The sequence below is a fragment of the Rhinoraja longicauda genome, chromosome 4 (genome assembly GCF_053455715.1).
Source record: "Rhinoraja longicauda isolate Sanriku21f chromosome 4, sRhiLon1.1, whole genome shotgun sequence".
Classification (NCBI taxonomy): domain Eukaryota; kingdom Metazoa; phylum Chordata; class Chondrichthyes; order Rajiformes; family Arhynchobatidae; genus Rhinoraja; species Rhinoraja longicauda.
The window spans coordinates 83,573,565-83,587,189 of record NC_135956.1 but is presented as its reverse complement, the minus strand read 5'-3'; the positions used below and the strand labels follow the sequence as shown (position 1 = coordinate 83,587,189).

The following is a 13,625-nucleotide window of genomic DNA, read 5'->3' as shown; positions in this document are numbered from 1 at the left end:
CCGAGGACAAGGGACTCCTATCCTTGGTCTGAGTAGGAGGATGGAGGATGGAAACGGAACAGAAATGTGGGAAGTGAAACAAGTCAACACAAGAGTTGACATGGCTTTCGATGGTGGTGGAGGGGAAACAATGGTTGCTTTTCAATGACTGAAAAGTGTTCATGCCACTATATATTCCCGGAACAGGGATCCCTTGAGAGTACAGTTGAGAATGCTCCACATACTCCCTAGTTATCCCCATTTGTTTTCACCCCATGTACATTTTGAAGTGTTTATACTTTGGTGCCTTAAATTCTAATCTAAATAGGACACACTGGTTTACAGTGCAGGAAGGGCTGTCATTGAAAACATTAACTGACTTGTTATGTTGAAAAAAATAAAGTGGTTTAACATGATTGAATGAGCTATCTTTCAATGCCTTTGGATAATTATTTTAGCTCTGTCCAGAGACGAGCATTACAACAGCTCTTGATTGATATCGGTTTTCATCAGTCCTAGCCTCCGAAGCATTAGTCCATATAATTTGGTTGTGTTGTTCTATACATTAAGATACAAAATGTATGGTGCTGTTTATCTCCAGAATGCATTGAGAGGATAATATCAGCTTTCCCCCTGATTAATTTGTTGTTCGGACACCATCGTGAGTGAGTCAGCAAATTCTGCAACGGCGTTAGTACATAAATATGTGCTGTTTAAGTTGCAGGTTCACTGATTTACATTCAACTTCTAAGATTTATTATTTATTGCCTTTTCTCTAGGATATTTGTGGCCAAATAGAATAAAGTATTTTAATTGAAACTTCAGACGAATCTTATAGCATTAATAATTTCGTAAATGAGCCAAAATATTTTTCTGTCACGAAATTTGTAATTCCAAAGAAGATTCAGGCATTGATCTGACTCCAAGCCACTGAAGAAGGGTCAGGGTCTCGACCCGAAACGTCGCCCATTCCTTCTATCCAGAGATGCTGCCTGTTCCACTGAGTTATTCCAACATTTTGTGTCTGTATTAAAGTGAGACTTTATGTAGACTTGATGGGCTGATGAGTAGACTTGATGGGCTGAATGGCCTAATTCTACCCCTATCACTCATGATCTTATGAGACAGCATGGGCTGCACTTGAATTTGTATGAAAGAAAATAACTGCAGATGCTGGTACAAATCGAAGGTATTTAATCACAAAATGCTGGAGTAACTCAGCAGGTCAGGCAGCATCTCAGGAGAGCTCCCCCTTCCCAGTTCTCCCATTGTCTTCCTGTCTCCACCTATATCCTTCCTTTGTCCCGCCCCCCTGACATCAGTCTGAAGAAGGGTCTCGACCCGAAACGTCACCCATTCCTTCTCTCCTGAGATGCTGCCTGACCTGCTGAGTTACTCCAGCATTTTGTGAAAGAATTTGTATTAAACACTATGTATGGCATGAAACTGCATATTAAAACTGCCATTATTTTTAACGTTTAACGTTATATGTTAACAAAGTAGATATTCCTGAGTGTACGTTCCTGATAGAGAATCATTGCTGGCAGAATAAGTGGGAGGTGTTACAATTTGCATTGTAGGAAGGCATACTGTGGATAGTAGGCCCCTAAGGAGTATTGTAGAGCAGAAGAATCTAGGAGTAAAGGTACATAGTCCCTGAAAGTAGTGTCATAGGTGGAGAGAGAGTGGTGAAGAAAGCTTCTGGAACATTGTCCTTCATCATCGAGTATGGAAGTTTGGATTTAATGTTACTGTGGTAGAATTGGTGATGCTGCATTTGGATTGTTGTATTCTAATTTATGAAGATGTTGCCAGGACTCAAGGGCCTGAGCTACAGAGAAGTTGAGCAGGCCAGGGCTTTTCCTTGGAATGCATAGGCAGAAGGCTGATCTTAGTGGTGCATGAAGGGAATAGATGGGATGAAAGGCACACTTCCGAAGCTCTGAAATCATGATTCTAAACCGGCCGCATGTCTTTTTGAGATAAAGTCGAGTGTTTTTTTGTCATATATCCTGAAACGGAACAACAAAATTCTTACCTGCGGCGTCACAACAGATATGCAAACATAGTGCTTGGTAAAAATCATAATAAACAACAAAATGTTTGGTGTGTGTGTGTGTGCATGTGTGTGTATTCATTGTTTAGGGATAATCAGGTGAATACACACCATTCTATGTGGGGTTTTACAAGGTCCTGTATAATTGCCATGAGATGCATTTGCTCTTGTATTTAAATCTCCCTGCAGTAAAAACCAAATTCTGTTCACCTTGCTAGTTGCATGCCGCACTAGCATTTCTGTGAAATGAGAATAGGTCCCTCTGAAGACTAGCAACTTCAATATCTAACAATTTAAAAAACACCGCTTTTTTTCCCCCTCATTTTTCCTGAGTGGCCACAAAATGCTGGAGTAACTCAGCGGGACAGGCAGCATCTCTGGAGAGAAGGTGGACACAAAAAGTTGGAGTAACTCAGCGGGACAGGCAGCATCTCTGGAGAGAGGGGGTGGGTGATGTTTTGGGTCGAGAACCTTCTTCCGAATGGGTTCCTGAACAAGTTGTTGAATCAGTGAGGGTGAATTAAAGTACAGGTGAAATAACTCAAAGAAAGTATTGTGTTATGAGAAGCCATGAGACTAAGAGAAAAAAGTCTTCAATTTGACACACTTAAATTTTCCTGTGGCAGTTTGCGTTTTAAACTAATGAGATCCTCACTTATTGTTTATCTTCCAGTCATGAGGGTGTGATTGAAAGTCATTGAGATATCCTGTTATACAAAGACAAGTTCAACTGTTAATTGTGCGATTGCATTTCCTTTGTATTTATTGGGCAAATCAAACTCAAATTGATCATTATAATCTTTGCTTGTTTAATTCTCAAGTACCGGGTTAAAAATATATTGTATATATTCTCTTCCTGAAAAGGTTGAATTTTCTTCTGTATGTTCTATCATATTGTTCACTCATGTATTGGCAAAGGTCAACAAGATGCCAAAACCAAACTTCAACACTGAAGTCAGTTTCTGCCATCCAATTATTGTAAATTGAACAGAATATAACATTTAATATTCAACTTTATTTATATAATAATTGGTATCTTGTGTGTTTTCAGGCACAAAACGGCAAATTCCAAGATGAGGATTCATCACTGACACAAGCTGAAGTGGGTGGTGTTCCATTGATTTTGTGCAGTCTACATCTTAAATTTAAACAAAGTCATCCTTAAATAAAGACGAGGTGCTGGAAGACAGGGGGATTGCAAATGTTGTGTGTCTATTTAAGAAGGGCTGCAAAGAAAACCCTGTGAACTAACTGTAGGCTAGTGATTCTGACATCTGTGGTCAGAAAGTTACTAGAGAGTATTCTGAGGGATAAGCTATTCATGCATTTATATATATATATATATATATATATATATATATATATATATATACAAGGGCTGATTAGGGATAGTCAGCACGTTTTTGTATGGGAGACTGTCCCACAAATCTGTTTTTTGAAGATGTAACCAAAAAGGTTGATAAAGGCAGAGCTGTAAACTGTGGATTTTCTCAAGGCATTTGACTGCAGGGTAGGCTGTTCTGGAAGGTTAGATTGTGTGGGATCAAAGAAGAGCTAGCCGACTGGATAAAAAATTGGCTTCATCAAATCGGAGGGTGATGTTGGAAGGTTGTTTTTCGGAGGGCAGGCTGTGATTAGTGGGGCGCCTCAGAATTCTGTGCTGGGCCCATTACCGATTGTCATCTTTGTCAATGATTTGGATAAGAACTTACAAGGCATAGTTAGTATATTTGCAGATGACACTAGAGTGGGCAGTATTGTAGATAGCAAAGATGGTTGTCAAAAATTGCAGCAGGATCTTGATCGGTTGGGCAGGTGAGCTGAGGAATGGTTTGGTTTAGCGATACAGCGCGGAAACAGGCTCTTCAGCCCATCGAGTCTGCGCCGACCAGCGATCCCCGCACATTAACACTATCTTACACACACTAGGGACAATTTACACATACACCAAGCCAATTAACCTACATGCCTGTACGTCTTTGGAGTGTGGGAGGAAACCAAAGATCTCGGAGAAAACCCATGCGGTCACTGGGAGAACGTACAAACTCCGTACAGACGGCGCCCGTAGTCAGGATCGAACCCGGGTCTCCGGCGCTGTAAGGCAGCAACTCTACTGCTGCGCCACCGTGCCCCCATGGTCAATGATTAAGGGAGTTTAATACGGAGAAGTCACGTAAGGTGTTGCATTTGTGAAGTCTAACCAGGGCAGGACCTACTCTGAATGGCAGTGCTTTGGAGAGTGGTGTAGAGCAAAGAGATCTAGGCGTGCAGGTACATAGTTCCTTGAAAGTGGCGTCACAGGAAGATAGTGTGGTCAAGAAGGGTTTTGGCACATTGGCCTTCATCAGTCAGAGTATTAAGTATAGAAATTGGGGTTTTATGTCACAGTTGTACAAGACAATGGTGAGACCACATTTGGAGTATTGTGTTCAGTTTTGGTCACCCTAAATTATAGGACAGATGTTGTTCAGCTGAAAAGGGCACAGTATCTCAGGGCACAGAGAAGATTTGTGAGGAATGTGCCAGGACTTTAGAGCCTGAGCTATAGACAATAGACAATAGACAATAGGTGCAGGAGTAGGCCATTCAGCCCTTCGAGCCAGCACCGCCATTCAATGCGATCATGGCCGATCACTCTCAATCAGTACCCCGTTCCTGCCTTCTCCCCATACCCCCTCACTCCGCTATCCTTAAGAGCTCTATCCAGCTCTCTCTTGAAAGCATCCAACGAACTGGCCCCCACTGCCTTCTGAGGCAGAGAATTCCACACCTTCACCACTCTCTGACTGAAAAAGTTCTTCCTCATCTCCGTTCTAAATGGCCTACCCCTTATTCTTAAACTGTGGCCCCTTGTTCTGGACTCCCCCAACATTGGGAACATGTTTCCTGCCTCGAATGTGTCCAATCCCCTAATTATCTTATATGTTTCAATAAGATCCCCCCTCATCCTTCTAAATTCCAGTGTATACAAGCCCAATCGCTCCAGCCTTTCAACATACGACAGTCCCGCCATTCCGGGAATTAACCTAGTGAACCTACGCTGCACGCCCTCCATAGCAAGAATATCCTTCATCAAATTTGGGACCAAAACTGCACACAGTACTCCAGGTGCGGTCTCACCAGGGCCCGGTACAACTGTAGAAGGACCTCTTTGCTCCTATACTCAACTCCTCTTGTTACGAAGGCCAACATTCCATTGGCTTTCTTCACTGCCTGCTGTACCTGCATGCTTCCTTTCATTGACTGATGCACTAGGACACCCAGATCTCGTTGAACTCCCCCTCCTCCTAACTTGACACCATTCAGATAATAATCTGCCTTTCTATTCTTACTTCCAAAGTGAATAACCTCACACTTATCTACATTAAACTGCATCTGCCATGTATCCGCCCACTCACACAACCTGTCCAAGTCGCCCTGCAGCCTTATTGCATCTTCCTCACAATTCACACTACCCCCCAGCTTAGTATCATCTGCAAATTTGCTAATGGTACTTTTAATCCCTTCGTCTAAGTCATTAATGTATATCGTAAATAGCTGGGGTCCCAGCACCGAACCTTGCGGTACCCCACTGGTCATTGCCTGCCATTCCGAAAGGGACCCATTTATCCCCACTCTTTGCTTTCTGTCTGTCAACCAATTTTCTATCCATGTCAGTACCCTACCCGCAATACCATGTGCCCTAATTTTGCCCACTAATCTCCTATGTGGGACCTTGCTAGGACTTTATTCCTTGGAGCACAGGGGGATGAGTAGGGAAATCAAGAACCAGAGGACGTGGGTTTAACGTGAAGGGGGGAAAGATTTGATAGGGGCCTGAGGGGCAACTTTTTTTACACAAAGGGTGGTGGGTATATGGAACAAGCTGCCAGAGGAAGTAGTTGAGGCAGGTAATGTTTAAAAACATTTGGACAGGTACATGGATAGGATGTTTAGAAGGACATGGCCTAGCACGGGCAGGTGGGACATGTGTAGATGGGGCATGTTGGTCGGTGTGGGCAAGTTGGCCGAAGGGCACGTTTCCACGCTGCATGACTCTAAATAACGTGCTGACAAATGTGCTGGAAATTACTTATGGAATACTAAAAATTAGATTTATTTTCCATTTGGATGAGCTGTGAGATCAAAGTTAATGTGGAGGAAAGAAAACTGCAGATGCTGGTTTAAATCGAAGGTACACACAAAATGCTGGAGTAACTCAGCGGGTCAGGCAGCATCTCTGGAGAGAAGGAATGGGTGACGTTTCGGTTTCTGAAGAAGGGTCTTGACCCGAAACGTCACCCATTCCTTCTCTCCAGAGATGCTGCCTGACCCGCTGAGTTACTCCAGCATTTTGTGTCCACGCTAAAGTTAATGCGGTCATGACTTTGTATACTTGGACACTTTGGCGCTAACTGTGATTCTAAGTTTCCATTTCAGTGTAACACCTTAAGATGACTCTGTCCTGCCTATCTCAGCAGCCACATTATTCTGCATGAACACTGACAGGAATACACACATTGCACTTAACTACATCATTTCCCAAATTATCATTCGCTTTATTCCAAAATGTAACATAGTATCTGGTTTATATTTGTATTTACCAATACTACTTATCCCTCATCTCATCTGGTACTCTGTTCTATGGACTTATCATATCATATATATACAGCCGGAAACAGGCCTTTTCGGCCCACCAAGTCCGTGCCGCCCAGCGATCCCCGTACATTAACACTATCCTACACCCACTAGGGACAATTTTTACATTTTACCCAGCCAATTAACCTACATACCTGTACGTCTTTGGAGTGTGGGAGGAAACCGAAGATCTCGGAGAAAACCCACGCAGGTCACGGGGAGAACGTACAAACTCCTTACAGTGCAGCACCCGTAGTCAGGATCGAACCTGAGTCTCCGGCGCTGCATTCGCTGTAAAGCAGCAACTCTACCGCTGCGCTACCGTGCCGCCTTAGAACTTGCTCAGAGAAATAGTCTTGATAGCACCAATTTGCTTTACAAGACAGCACTTTCCTGTGAAATGCAAATGATCCTCTATTACCTTTTCATCTTTCACATAACCTATTTCACAATTTTAATAACTGTGCCGTCCTTCCTTGGGCTTTATGAGCATCTGTTTTAATTGTACGTTGAAGCTCACACTGCCACATCATCTATACCCTACGAAACGCAATATTCATAACTTGAAATTTATAGAAAAATGTTTTGAGTAACTTGTATTAATATTCTTCCCACATGCTGCTGAGCTAAGTCATTTGAATGTTGTCAAAAAACGCTATTTATACTTCACACCCAAGCCAATTTCTTTCTCTCATTGCTGTAAAGTAGTTGAGCTGGCAGCCACAATAGGTGTTTTGGAGTGAACTGCAGATGCTGGTTTACACTGAAGAAAGACACAAAATGCTGGAGAAACTCTGCGGGACAGGCAGCATCTCTGGATAGAAGGGATGAGTGACGTTTCGGGTTGAGACCCTCCTTCCACAATAGATGATGCTCAACTGTTATATTGGCACAAACAAAGTGGATGAATGCTGTGTGTTATACTTTGAAATATGTCATTAATCAATTAATGTCAGAGTGAAGAGTGTATTCTTCAACTTAGTTGGGGCAAATCATTTGGCTGTTCTTCCTTTTGCCCATCTGGAATTTTAACATGGATAATTATTTCTCCCCAGATGGCAGCCATGTACTCCACTGTGAGTAAATCAGTACAGCCATGGTTTCGAGCAGATACCGAGCAGGAAGCTGGTTATGCCTGCATTGATGAAGTAACCCCTGGAAGATTTCCAAGTACGCCTAACCATCTTTATGCATCTGTTAGTGACTATGAAGGAGTACCTGCAGTCCCACACCAGAATGAATCTGCACTGGTGGGAGGAGATGATGTTGACCCAGGATATGAAGCCATCAGAGCTCTGAGGGAGGTTCCTCCAGAACAGAAAGCTGAATCGACTGGCGAGCAGTCCACCGGCCTAGGAGAGAATGATTATGAAAACATTCGTGGTGGATCAGAAATAGTACATGCTGATCCTGGTGTTTGACTGCGACATCTCCTGAATATCTGCTGAGGCGCAACTTGGGCTTCTACTGTAAAATCATTTGTTGCTCGACATTTCTTCAGCTAGGTACCTTGTAAATAGAAGGCAAGGAGGAAATATTTTGTGACATTTACTCTTGTGCATTATTGAAAAGGGCTTTTGAGACTGCAAAATCATTTTTGAGTTTATGAGTAGAAAATTAGCAAGATTTATTTCATGGTAGCTGATTTGCAAGCAAAAATAATGGAGTTTAGACTGGAGTTTAAGCTGCAAACAGTACACCTATCATTTACATACACTGTGGGAGAGTAAAGACAACATTTTCATTTCTTAAAGATGGAGGGCTAGCAATTGCTTTACTACATTTATGTGGTGTTAAATTAGCACCGTGGATCAAAAATTCTGTTTGTAAAAGTTTGCAATGGTGTTGGCACTAGTGCATGCTGCAATGATTGGAGGGGCCCTGAAAGGTCAAAGAAATCTGGTGAAGAATATTTCTGGTTGGAGATGCTTTCTTTATGCAAGAGGCATGTGGAGACAACTGCAGGTTAGAAGTTGCTAGAAGGTCTTTTAAAAATAAAACTACGCGAAAGCAGTCTATGAACGTCTGGATCTCAAAAGTCTGCAAGGCAGGCAAACATCTGTTCCCATCTGCCCATCTCTGTGGCAAGAACACAAATATTTTTTTTCCCCTTTAAGGCAGAAGCAAGCACAACACTGAGATTTGGCAGGGATTAGCAGCAGCTGCTGCCTGGTATAACCCCAAGGCAAAGGAGGGTAGATTGTCTGCAGGCACCTCACAGCCATTGTATTCCTCTTGAGTTTTTCCTTTAAGCTTCACACTACTGAAGTATTTTACAAACTATAATTTCATTACCTTTCTCCTACTGTACCTATATCTTGCTGCTGCTTCTTGCGTTTGGAGGCAGCAGGAGTTATGTAACGCCCTCCAGGCAGTGTAGCCAGCGCAATGTGCTGTTGTCAAGGGCCGTGAGGTCTACCCCTCCACCAGGGGGACGGAGGACAGTGCAGTCGAAAATGCCGTGTTGCACTGTTTGCTGGTCTGCTCCACACACGCAGGCTGCTCATGCACGCAACCCCCAACGACGCACGTTGGCATTGAACCGGCTGACCCCTGTGCGGAGCCGGTTCAGGGCGACCCACTCTTTGCAGGGCATGTCCGAGCCGGGTGGGGCTGTGGTGTTTGGTGCAACAGTGAATTAAGGAGGTCGCGAAGTCTGTTCCCAGCTGGTTCTCCATGCTCCTAGTATGTTGAAACCGGAGCCACAGAGGGTCGCTGCATGACGGGAGAAAGGGTGACGAGATGACAGGCGTTGAGATCCCAGTTGCTGTGAATCCTGGGCGAGGTGGTGCAAAGGATGTTTAGCGTCCGATGGGGCCTTGCACACCAACCTATGAATGAAGAACTCTCTGCGAAGCTTGGCGAGTGCGATACCTGCGAGCACCGGCAGGAGATCCGTCGGAGTAGGGCGTAGGCAGCCAGTGATGATCCGCATGGTGTCGTTGAGGGTAGCGTCTAGCTTGCTGGTATGCGCGCTGCGGCACCATGCTGGGGCGTCGTACTCAGCGGCGCTGTACACGAGTGCAAGAGCACTGGTTCGAAGAGTAGATGTCCTGGCGCCCCATGACGATCCGGCCAAGCATCGCAGGAGGTTCCGTGCCAAGACTTTAGCACGGAGAGCTTCAAGGTGTTGCTTGTAGGTCAGCTGCCGATCTAGTTTCACCCCGAGGTATGTAGGAAATGGGTTGTAGGGTAGGGGTGACCCATTGAGGGTGACGGTTAGCTGGCATTGAGCTTCCTTGTTGTTCAGGTGAAAGGCTGTTGTGGTGGTTTTTGCCATACTCAGTTTCAGTCTCCAGGTCTTAAGGTAGCCCGTGACAAATTCCATATCCGCCGAGAGCACATCCTCCACATTTGACCAACTCCTGTCCGAGTGCAGTAGGGCCAAGTCATCTGCGTATCCATACTGGCGCGAGATCGCTGATATAGAGGTTGAAGAGCATGGGGGCCATTATCGAGCGTTGGGGGACTCTGTTTCTTAGGCGTCGCAGTCGGCTAGATTGTCCGTCGCTGGTCTTGAGTACAAAACTGCGGTTGGCAAGGATGTTGGCAAGGAACCGCACTAAATGACCCTTGCTGTTACTCTAACAGGTAAACAACCTGTCTTGCTTTGAGTGTAAAACTTGTTTTTAAAAGATGGCTGTCAAAATGTGTGAAGAATTGGAATGTTAACCTCTGATCGAGAGTCTAATTTAACCCAATGCACCAGAAATTAATCCTAACTGCACTTCTTAAGTTATGGAAAAGCACAAATTCACTGGGTGACGTTTATTAAGCACTGAACATTTGCAATGACTGGGAAGCACATTACTCTTCTATATCACTGTGGAATTTCTATAGTTATGTACCAAAAATCAAACTGTCTAATAATTTAAAGCTTTGATTTAGGCTTTGAATTGCTAATCCGTAGACAAGTTTGTTCCCGTGATATTTTAGTGGAGATATGTAAGTAACTGTTCTCCCACATATCAGCTTCTGAAACTGGTCACTCCTGCAGGTGTTCAAAACACAGATTGGTCAGTTATGACTGCAATGCTTTTAGAGGTGAATGTACAATCAAGCTTGATCCACTGGCAAGCACTTTAAATCAGATTGTGTTCCTCTCAAGCTAGGCAGAACACAGTTCCTCGTGGGTTTTTCAAGTAAATAGCCTGTTGAATAAGGGATTTGTTTTCCTAGACATGGAAACAAGTTAAACATATTCAATGCCCCCTCTCAATCCTGAACAGATAATGCTGTCTTTTTGACTGTGAACTATACTCTTCTGTAGTTTAGGGTACTAGATCACAATGGATTTATTACAACTCCTGCCCTCTTCACATTCATATCATATCATATCATATATATACAGCCGGAAACAGGCCTTTTCGGCCCTCCAAGTCCGTGCCGCCCAGTGATCCCCGTACATTAACACTATCCTACACCCACTAGGGACAATTTTTACATTTACATTTACCCAGCCAATTAACCTACATACCTGTACGTCTTTGGAGTGTGGGAGGAAACCGAAGATCTCGGAGAAAACCCACGCAGGTCACGGGGAGAACGTACAAACTCCTTACAGTGCAGCACCCGTAGTCAGGATCGAACCTGAGTCTCCGGCGCTGCATTCGCTGTAAAGCAGCAACTCTACCGCTGCGCTAAAAATTTAATGTGGTATTGTTGAAAAGTCCTGACATCATAAGAAAATTATCCGCTGTACACAGTGTCAAAGTAGGAAAGGGTAAAGCTGAAAATACCTAGATATGTTGTAGACTTCACAGTTGCCATGTCCAATCAAGGCCAGGCAATAAATAGAAATTTTAACCAATGACAAGGGCAATTATGTTTCTTTGGCTAAAATATAGAAAATTATTATTACAAAGTATTATTTTAAACTACACAAACAAAACCATGAAAAACCAAAAGCAAAGAAAACAATGATATCTGCAATGCATGACTATCAGGATCACTCTGGGTTGATGGATTCAAATGGTCTCGTTCAACCATATTTATGATTGTAACAATAAGTGGAATAATTACATTTAGTCACTTGCCAGTTCTAATACTTTAAATGCCTTCAGTAAATTGATTATATGGAAATTCAGGCATCCAAAAGCTGCTCAATTATAGGTTACCATATTGTATTTTTTTGGGAGGGGGAGGGTAATCTATATGAATGTGGTGCTGAGACAATGTTGAGTAATTCATGTTCTCAAAAAGCTGATGTCTGCACACCAAAGTTGGCATGCTTCCTGTTCCTTTGTGGAATTAGCATAACAATGATTTTTTCTTGCAATAGTTCATTTTCATTTGGTGGCTCCATTTCATCCGGAGCAAATGGATCCACAGAAAAGCACAGGCCACAATGTTTTGCCATATATACATGATCTTTCAGTTTAAATATGCCTCGTTTTAAAAAAAAATTTAACAAATTGGCATTGGTAATACATTTAGTCACCTTTTTGATGAAATACTATTATAAGATGTATCTTAAATGTGGGTACCACTTGTAGACTTGATCTGTAAGTTTTAGCAAAATCCTTTACAACTGATATTGAAATTCACATCATACATCTGCAGATTTCTATAGCACCCTATCCAGTTGCTTTTTATTAAATGATTTGACATGTAGGAAAAAGGATTCAAAAGTAATGTGATAAAATGAAATGAAACTTAAACAAATGCTGCACTTCCAACTCCAAAGGAATTTTATAATAAATATCCGCATTACTTGAGTTTATTTACTAATCACACTTGGTTTTAACTGTAGCATCAAAGATCCTCTGTGTTACAAAATATGGTACATATTACATAAAGTTCAGTAACTTTTGTATTCACTTTTAAATAAATCTTTTGTACTTAAATTACAAGATATATATACATTAAGTTTTACTTAAGATTAATGAATAAATTTCTATTATTTTTTATGAAATCTGTATTTTACTTTAGAGGTTTAACAAATTTGTGTATTTGATAAGATGTTACTTTGATGAAAAAGCATTTTATAGTTTTATTTCTGAGCCAGAGAAGAGGTTTGTTGTTTTCATTGCAATGATGCCCTACTAAATTGATTTCAGAGTGGTTTACATCTAGGTGTCAAAAAATAAAAAGGTACATCTGTAATGACAACGTTGAATATTTTGGGCACTACTCTAAATCATACAGCTCTTCAAACATCTAGTTTAGGGTAATTTGACCCATTTTACCATCTGATTTTGGGATTAATCAGATCGTTTCTTTAAATCTGAAGAAGAAATTGCTGCCAAGAAGTGATGGCTTTTCCACATCACCTCTTGGGTTTGGACTTGTTGTTGTCGGTCTAATTGTCTTATTTTCATTCTTGTCACATGACTAGTGCTAGGACCAAGTTTTGTTCAGTGTATGAATTCCACAATTAATTAAAGCCTATTATTTGGATCTATTTTCTTATTTACCTCTCGCTTGATATTTATAACCTTAGATTGTCTTGTGCTTGGTGACGGATTAAAACATCTGTATGAATTGAAATTTTGTGCAAATTTATGGATAACTGCCATTATAAAATAAATATTCCATCTGTTCATATTAGATTTTGTATTGCACATTAATCATTTTCATTTTTAACTTGGTATTTTTATTGAAATAACTTCAATGTTTCATTACTATACTGTAAATAAAGTAAACTGCCACAAACTATAGTTATTTTTATTCACAAAATGCTGGAGTAACTCAGCAGGTCAGGCAGCATCTGCCTGAGATGCTGCCTGATCTGCTGAGTTACTCCAGCATTTTGTGAATAAATCGATTTGTACCAGCATCTGCAGTTATTTTCTTATACAAACTATAGTTATCCAGCAAAAGTGCTAATTTTAAGCCAAACAGTAAACTCTAAACATTTGGGAGATTCAAGACTCTAGATGCTGTAATCTGGAGCAAAAAAAAAGGTAGGAAGACCTCAGTGGGTTAAGCAGCTTCTGTGAAGGTAAAGGAATTGGTGATGTTTCGGGTCGAG

At 41.9% G+C, this 13,625-nt stretch overlaps 1 protein-coding gene across 4 annotated transcripts in view; it reads left to right on the top strand.

Moving 5' to 3' along the window:
- pag1 (phosphoprotein membrane anchor with glycosphingolipid microdomains 1) overlaps positions 1–13,190 on the top strand; it is a 113,075-nt gene extending 99,885 nt beyond the window's left edge. For all 4 annotated transcript variants that reach the window (XM_078398209.1, XM_078398207.1, XM_078398210.1 and 1 more), the window contains exons 6-7: positions 3,087–3,137; positions 7,708–13,190. In XM_078398209.1, coding sequence (XP_078254335.1) covers positions 3,087–3,137; positions 7,708–8,073 — 417 coding nt within the window. In that variant the 3' untranslated portion in view covers positions 8,074–13,190. The remainder of the gene's footprint in view (positions 1–3,086; positions 3,138–7,707) is intronic.
- The last annotated feature ends 435 nt before the right edge of the window (positions 13,191–13,625 follow it).